This window comes from Notothenia coriiceps, unplaced genomic scaffold (genome assembly GCF_000735185.1).
Source record: "Notothenia coriiceps isolate Sejong01 unplaced genomic scaffold, NC01 NC01_scaffold00037250, whole genome shotgun sequence".
NCBI classification, from domain to species: Eukaryota; Metazoa; Chordata; class Actinopteri; order Perciformes; family Nototheniidae; genus Notothenia; species Notothenia coriiceps.
In genome coordinates this window covers 9,157,772-9,166,815 of record NW_011369951.1, presented here as the reverse complement: position 1 = coordinate 9,166,815, position 9,044 = coordinate 9,157,772, and the positions used below count along the sequence as shown (strand labels likewise).

The following is a 9,044-nucleotide window of genomic DNA, read 5'->3' as shown; positions in this document are numbered from 1 at the left end:
GACTTTACCCTGGGTGCCAGGATAGTCTTCAACGATAGTCTTGTACGGGCTGACAAAACCCTCATTGATATCAGCCACAAAGTAATGAGCATTGTGAGACTCATGGACATGACCTCTCGTAACAAACACTCTTCGTCCTTTATTTTCCTTACTTGATGGAACACCCATATTGGCGATCTCTCTTCGGAAACTCCGAGGTATGTACAAAAGTCTCTATAGGAACTATTAGGTACTAACCTCAAAAGTAGTGGCGTCATAAATCAAATCTGTCATCGACGGCGCCAGGGGCGGTACTCGGAGGCGGGGAGGAAAAAATTTCGAAAATGAGGGTTAGGTCAATGAAAAATTTGTCCTTCACTTTACCTCCCTATACTCCGTACCGATCTTACCCACTAGACAAACACATAAAACCTCGTTTTGTGAAGTACTGCTACAAAAATATATAAACATATATGTCACCCCGTTTTTTTGTGCATAGAATCGAGCCGGGGTGGTTAACACGTTCAAAAGAGGTGAATTTTACTACTTCTCCCCGACATAAAAGTAGGACCATATGAATTGAATACTCTCTGTTTACTCTGTTTTTTTTTTAGTTAACCCCAAAAGACTTAAAATTTCTTAAATAAACGTTAATATCCAACCTTTATTTATAAACCAGTTATTGTTTTCAAGTAGAGTTATGAAACAATATAAATGGGAAAACAACCGTTACTGGCTCCGTGCAAAAGACAGTCAGAAGTGTTCCAAAAAGTACAACGACCCATAAAGCCGGGTAAGGAGGTACGTCTAGAGGAGATCTCCGTCACTACAAAACCCCGACAACGACCCGTTGTGCCCTGAAAGTGAGGGAGGTTCTAAAAGATACCCCCAACTCTATGACCGCGACCGATCCCGTGACGTCCTGGAACTTACGAAAATGCTTCGGTGAGGAAGCAACGGGCCCTGACGACACAAACCCTAGTAACAGTACGACTTTCTGGTCGGTGTCAAAGTAGAGTTACAGGAGCGACCTACCTTCCTCCAACAGTGAGTTTTAGATGTAGTACCGGGAATAAGAAAGGAAAGTGCCTAGCAGCAGGACCAGGGAAACGCTTTGTGCGGGTTTCGTACTACAAAGGTGGGGTACAAAGTGTCATCCACAGAAACCTGACTTTGAGGTCGTAAGAAAGAGAGGTTTGTGGCAATCAACTCAAAAAGGGTTTTTCAAGATAAACCAAAGTAAGGACGGATACTGTAAGAGGTTAGGAGAAGACCTAGTAGATTTACGAGAGATCGTTTGAAGTCTGGCCCGGACCTGTACATGTACCGAATGTCGTCCCCCTGTGGTCGAGAGCACGTCATGAAGAACACAAGAAAGGACCGAGAACCGCACACACAATGACGACGAGTTACCCATCGGAAAACAGAATGAAATATTACACAGGACCAAAACGAGGAGAGACCATCCAGAATGATCCAGAGGGGGAGCCACGAAGACCGAAAAACAGAGTGGCAAGAACAACAGTAGACGAGAGCGGTCTATTTACCACCCACTCTAGAACCACAGCGCGGCCCCACCTAGCCCCGCTTCTTATAGTAGTCCGACCATACTACAGTACGACGAAGCACAAAGTCCTACGAGATGAGCGGGTGTCTAAATAAGGACGGCAGCCCAAATGTTCTGACGGTGACCGTGGCAAACGTCTAAGTCAAGATGAGAGGGCGGACCACGTCCAGAGTGGACACCAAAGACACAAACTTCGAGAAAATACCGCCACCAGTCCACGTCACAACACACCACCGCCACGACACCAACCCTGTCACAAGAAAATATGCTTACACATAACCCTCACGGGTACTGTATGTGGACGAAATAATTCTCCAAGGGGCCGCACGGCGCGGCGGGGTCGACGACGTCGGACCGCTCGCCCCCGTCAACACACCTCATCGGACTGTAAGGACAACACAACAAACACCACGCGCGCTATTATACACCCAGAAGGTGCCAGTACTAACGACACATAAGAAGAATTTTTAGCCTGCATACACAAAACCAACACTCTAAAAAAAAAGAGTAAGACAGAGGAGACACCATACAAAATCCGGGGACATCCTCACTTTAAATTTCCCGGAAGAGTAGAAAAAATCAACCCTTTGAACGTGTTATAACGCAACTGTGACTGAGATCTAAACACAACGGGGAAAAACAAAACAGACACCTAACTTCACCCCAACCACAGAAAAAAAACTCGATACATAAACGGATCCTTACGATACTATCCACTTGGAAATTGAAATACCTTGATGAAGTGTAATGAAAGGGAGAAATGTCGCGACGAGGGTTGTGCTTTAGAGGCATTTGATTTGGCTTTACGACGGGTTTTTATTTCTGTGTAAGTATTTAATGAAACTCAAATAAACATTCTCTCAGGGCAAACAAGCACACAGACTTTTGTCAAACCATTAGCCTACATTGTAACACGTGGTCTGTTTTATGTGGATACTTGTACTGAAAAAACAAACAAAAGACGACGGAGAAACACAAAAAAGAAGCAACTGCCTCCTTGCAGGCTCCACGAACGTGTCCCTACGGACCTGATGAGCACACTCACAGCCCCTAAGTAAAGTAACACTTCCCGTTCGTCCCCTCGCACTTGGAAGAAGCACTACGTTGGCCTGTCCTCGTTCGTCGCGCCGTACCAAGACAAACAGACATCTCTGTGGTGCTATGTTGTGAGAGGGCGACATGGAATGACGACGTGTGCGGAGGTAGTGTCTTTTAACTTCACCGCGGAAGACGGCGGTATGTACAAAGGGTTAAATTGCTCACCTAACCCTGGAGGAGAGACCTATTGGAACAAGACACCTACGCCGCGACTGCCCTTCCAGTTAAAAAGAGGGTGAGGCCCACACACCACAGACACAACTCAAATAAAATAACGCACATGAGTGACCTACAACAATGTACAGTAAAGACCACCAATGTCTTTTTATACGATTGCCCCAAGAGTAGAGCGGTACCCACAGAAAGATGCGTGTAATGGCAGGAGTCACCCTGAAAGAGCGAGCCAACAGGAAACAGATAAAATGCATCTAACAACAGCATGATTACGGTTTTTTTAAAATTTGTAATGGTGACAATAATATACCTGCGAAACGTATACCGAAAGTCCTGGGGTATTTTTGATTGATTCTTTGATTTACCTACTGCATGAACAACCTTAGAGCTTATTCAAGGTTACATAAACAAAAACTACTGCCATGTAATCATACGAGGACAATGACACATTTACTCGCGACGTAAAATTAGTAGTACACTTCGACAACAGATTTATGCTCAATTTGACCGGACGTAAATACTTAATAAAAACGACACCCGCCAATGACGTAAAATATACACCCAACATAAGGTCGTAGCTGAGCCGCCTGCTATGTCCGTTCCACCCTGCGAGACTTATTGACACCGCATAGAGACTACACTATAACAATATTATAAGAACATGTGAGGAAATCACACATGTCAACTCTCTAACGGTTAGCTTATCGCCGTTCATTATAAATAACGACATCAAGATTGTAGGTTGACAGCCTGGTTTAAGATTAACACATCCGAACACACAGAGCCAACCAGACTTCGCCAAACAACGACGACAATGTACGAAACGTTCGACGACTAGGTCTGGGAACAACAAACACAATATCACACAAAAACACGGAGGCCAGAGCCCCTGAAAGCGGACTTCAGTAACTTAACCAGAGGAACAACAAGAGCACACACATGACTCATAGACCGTACCAAATTCAGTGCACTGTCACTTATACATATTCACCTACCCAATCGATTAGTATATAGTGGAGACCTCAAAAAAAAAAATAATAAAAGTGGAGGTTTCATTTAACCAATGGCTTTGAAAAGTACAGCTACACTGCACAGTACCGACACGGCAAAACATGGTACATGATACACAGTACATGCGAGCCACTATATTCTACTCAGACCGTGACTACACAGCGTCACAACTACGGTCGTCTGCCCTCGGGCATGATACGCCGAGCTGGACCGACTGGGCCGCCTATCGGACGCAAATCTGGATCAGCTCCGTTGTACCCCCGTTTTTGTGACTTTAAAAAATAAGTTCTGTCAAGGGACCCTTACTAATGTGTATCAGACCTTGCTATGTGAAGCAGTGTGGTTCCTTCAACAAATATTTTTCACCTCAATTCATGGCTTTAAACTGAGAAGTATCCACGGTATTTATCTGAATATTCACTCCTTCCCCCGCGCTGTAATAACTTCTTTAATCTACAATAACCCTAATGCACAGGATGGGAATCTATATATTCTGTCCTTTTTAAAAGCAGATATAGAAAACCTGAAACAGAGTCTAAATCTTTCTAAATGCAACCATGAGCTGTTATATAAACCTTAGGAGCAATAACTGTGAGGCTGTGTTGCCTTCAGGAACACCCGATCAAACACAGTATATATTGCCGTGTTGCCTTCAGGAACACCAGATTAAACATTAATTATCGCTGTTTGTCTGAGCGTACCTGGATCTTCCCGAGCTCCCCTGTGCTCTCCATGCGGCTCGCCACGTTCACCGTGTTTCCCCAGATGTCGTACTGAGGCTTCCTCGCCCCGATCACTCCGGCTATCACTGGGCCGTGATTAATACCTGGAGAGGAACACCATGATTTACTCTTACGGTACATCGTATAATGTTAATGTGACACAAGAAGAAAGAGATTAGAGTCAAACAGAGGAGAAACAATGAGATTCAAGAGGAAAACATTTGATCGCCCTGCTTCAGATCTTTGCCTGGACGTTGGACATTTGAAGCAAAATAAAGATGTATCATACATTTGGTCAGTTTAGTTATAATCCTATTGAAATCAAAACAAAAGTATGATGTCACCGGTCAAAAACAAGTCTTTGCTTAACACTAAACACTGCTTTCTGATAACTACGCATTGAAAACAAAGGTGTTTGGACCCAGTGGCTGATAAGAACATTTAAACCACTCAATACACATTTCAGTGTTTATGCCTTGTGTTTGGTTTTATCTCAAAAGAAAAGTAAATGTTGAAACTAAAACTTTTATCCTGATCTGTAAACTGTCAGCTGTCAGACGTTATAGTCTCTCCTACACTGGCTCAGTCTTCCTCGTGGTTAAGTATGACGTTCACTTTATTATTAGATGGAGAGACTTCTGCTGGAAGAATGAAACGACGTCTGAGAAACAACACTCGAACATACCTCATATGAAGATTTTCTATAGCACTTTAGACAGATTTTTAATACCAAATTATGTTTAAGGATTTGTGGGAACCTTGCTTCCTGCAACCATCACTTTAGTAAAAGAAAATAAGTAGAAGAAAGTATTTAAATACTAAAATATTCAAGAAAAATAACTTAAAAATCGAAATAATAATTTATTTATTTATCTTTTGTTTACCTTTTGATTGTTTGTTACCCACTTAATTGTTTGTATGTTTTATTTTGGTATTTTATTTATGAATATATGAAAGCGTTATGAAGTCTATGGTGTAAACTAACAATACAAATACACAAGGGACAACAAATAGTAATACAGCAGATAGTATAATGAATATAACTTAAAAATAAGACCCTAAACATTACACAGCAGACGCTACTAGATCTTATAAAGACGTTTTCACGAGTGTAACAAATCCCGATGGTCAGTGAATGCAACGTCATGGCAACAACGCTGCATCGATGCATTCCGTGTCCAGTGTAACCATGGAAACCTGTTGTGTTATTGTACAGACCCGTTCAGCGAATGAAGCAGGTTGTTNTATCAGAAACAATGCCTGACATGTTTTGGACATCTTTGTTTACATTAGCAAACCTCGCTAACGCTCAGAGCTAACCTGTACTGGAGAGCACACAGCAGGAAATAAAAAAAGAACTCACCTCGTGATAAACCCGCAAGAGAAAAAGCATTTGAGCTCCATACTGTCTCAGAAATAATCCTTGATGTGGTTTAGAACGGGATGGCGTTTTACCACAGCACAATTTAACTTTATCTCCGGTAGAATTCTGATCAGGCATTAGCTCCGCCTCCTCTTATTTTATTTTTTTCAAGCTAAGGACCCAACATCTGCGTTTCTCTAACAGGGCTTTAAAAGAGGGGTATGAGTAGTATGAGGCATGGCTGAACTGTTTGGTATTTTGAAAAACACTTCACAGACATGTTTTGTATAGGTATGGCCCTACAATATATATTTCAAATATAGCATGATAGGTCCACTTTAATATTTGGGTGTTGGACACATTTCTAAAGCTTTCTGACGCTGTGTGGTGCACAAAGGCCTCTGGGTAAGAAAGGTGAGGAGGTGTGTAGCTCAGCTGGCAAAACATTATTTCGCTGACTTTATGAGAATCGTCCTTCATAACATCCGCAGGGCTCCGGAGAACATTCTGGTGTCCCACATTGCTCCCAAATCTCTGTACTTCACTATTTCTGAATATGCTCTGCACGGCTTTAACCAGCAATTAGCCAGAAACATTAAAGCTGCAACGTTTCCCGACATAGGAGAGAGTTTTATTTAAATCTTTGGGCTTCAAAACCCAGAAGTCCTGCACAGAAATGGGCTCGAAAGAAGCAGAGGAAGAGATCTCAAAGCTGCGGTTGGTTTGGCTCGATAGACGTTTGAATTAGTTTCTTTCCCTGCCAGTGAAACATCCCCAAACTGCACATTTCTTTTGTTCTGGTAAACAGTGAATGTGCAGCATCTCAATTAGCCGTGATTCTTCTTTATTGCAGTGATTTAGGCTGATTAGCTGGGCGTAATTTTCCATAAACATCCTGTCTGGCGCAGCTTTAATGGCACTCTGCAGCACAGACAGAACAACACAAAATCACAGAAACACAAACCGCGCTTTCACTTATTTCTTTATTTATGTTGAGTACAGGCGAGAGACTCAAATAAAGAGTCTTGATGAGATGACGTAAGCATCTCTCAAAAAGTACAATTAAATAACAGGAATAACTAGTTGAAGAGACCAAAACATCCAAAAACACACGCATGACATGCAGAACACTTTCATTATTCCATTCAGTGCCACTTAGATTTCATTATTTATCATTTCGTGTTGTTTTGTTCCACCTTTTGATCGTTCGTGGCGGTATTTTTCCCCCAAACAATTGTCTGTGCAATGTATTTTTTAATAATCTTAAATACAGCTGCCTCATTAATTGAAGGAGAACACGTTTTGAGTGTTTAACCCAACAGGATAATTGCATTTATTATATGTGGGCTCTTTTCATCCAGAAGCCCCAATAACACGTTGAAAGGTGTGGATTTAAAATGAGTGCCAATCTTGACTCTTGGTCGTCAGACAAGAGAAACAACATGTGCATCCTGTGGTTTGTTAGTAACAGTAATCACGTTGATTATCTTGAATTCTTCAATAGGATTTAATTGTTGTCAAATGTTTCCACGGGTATCAAAGTATTAGATGAATCTTCCCAGAAGGAGCAGGCAGTATGAGGGACAACTGCAAGGCCGCTGCTCTGCAAACAAACATTCAAACTTATTTTGTTTATCCTTTATTTTAGATTTAGATTCTGACACCTTGTATCAGGCGCACAAACCTTTCTCTTATCCCAATCAGAATAATATTGCAAGGTACGTTTACGCATACAAGGAATTAGCTTTGGTGTGTGGTGGTGCAAATCAGAAAACCTTTATTCGTCACACATTCGAAGACATTTACTGTTAAAGCAAAGAGCCAAAGATAGCTTAATATCGCTCAAGAAGCAAGATACAAAACTAGAAATCCCACAATATACAAAACACACATCCAGGACGGATAAACGTTTAGCGATATAACAGCCAGGTGAAAGGATTAGAGGTGGTAGAATCAATTGCACGGCTATTTACGGTAAATATGTATTACACATAAGTGTTTCTGATTGTATGGAAAGGGCTGTTATGTTGAGCACTATCAGAAGCGCTGTACAAATCCAATGTATTATTATTATTATTATGATGTGTGTGTTTGGGGTGTGAGGTCTGACCGCTGCAGGAAGGAAGGACCTGCGGTAAACATCAACAACATAAGGGAACACGTCGTAAGAGAGGGTCAACAATAACTATTTAACATTAAAAAATAATAAAGACTAGTATTTAGACCACATTTAAATATAAAAAAGAAACAAAAACATACAGTACAATGAATAAATGGCAACACATCCAATCCAACTTTATTTATATAGCACATTTAAAAACAACAGAGTTGACCAAAGTGCTGTACATCAATACATATATAAAAAAGCAGCATAAATACATTTAGACAAAACCGATAGGACAAAAAGAAACAAATGTAAAAGCACGAGAAAATGAAACCATACTTGTAAATGGACTTTACTTATAAAGTGGATACTTATGTCATCCACCCATTCATACAGAGCAGTGCACCTTGCTCTAGGACCTAACATTCACACACCGTTGGCCATCGGGGGCAACTCAGGGTTCAGTATCTTGCCCAAGGATACATCGACATGTTGACGGCACGGGCTGGGATCGAACCCACAACCTTCTGGTTGAAAGACGACGCACTCCCTCGCAGCCGCAGTTGCCCCGAGTAACCACAGATTGAACACATGAGGAACTGCAGTGTGTTATATTATAATAAGTGGAGGGGTGTTTCTTCATCTCACTCTTTCCGATCTTTCTACTTTGATTTGATTTCTCGTAACAGTATAAGAGGAAGGATGTGCAGACATGTGCAAATTATTCATATTCTGCTTTCTTTATCTCACTTTCTCCTCTTCTCTCTCCCGGCTGCAGGTGAGACAGTTTCCCTGGTGGATGTTGATATTTCGCGGCGAGGGGCGAACACGCCTCACCCCCCCACGCCTCCCCCTCCTCCACGCAGAAGCCTCAGCCTGTTAGGTACTTTAATCCACTTCCTGTCCGTCTCTTCTTCTGTTTCTTATTTATTCCACAAATATATAACAAATATGGAGATACACATCAAAATCACACCCGCCTCAGTTTATAGTCCACTCAAATCTACACGTTATTGCTCACACACA

At 41.7% G+C, this 9,044-nt stretch overlaps 1 protein-coding gene across 2 annotated transcripts in view; it reads left to right on the top strand.

Annotated features, from left to right (window-relative positions):
- The window catches only part of socs7 (suppressor of cytokine signaling 7), a 33,109-nt gene that overhangs the window by 5,632 nt on the left and 18,433 nt on the right, over positions 1 to 9,044 (top strand). For both annotated transcript variants that reach the window (XM_010796200.1, XM_010796201.1), the window contains exon 3: positions 8,797 to 8,901. In XM_010796200.1, coding sequence (XP_010794502.1) covers positions 8,797 to 8,901 — 105 coding nt within the window. The remainder of the gene's footprint in view (positions 1 to 8,796; positions 8,902 to 9,044) is intronic.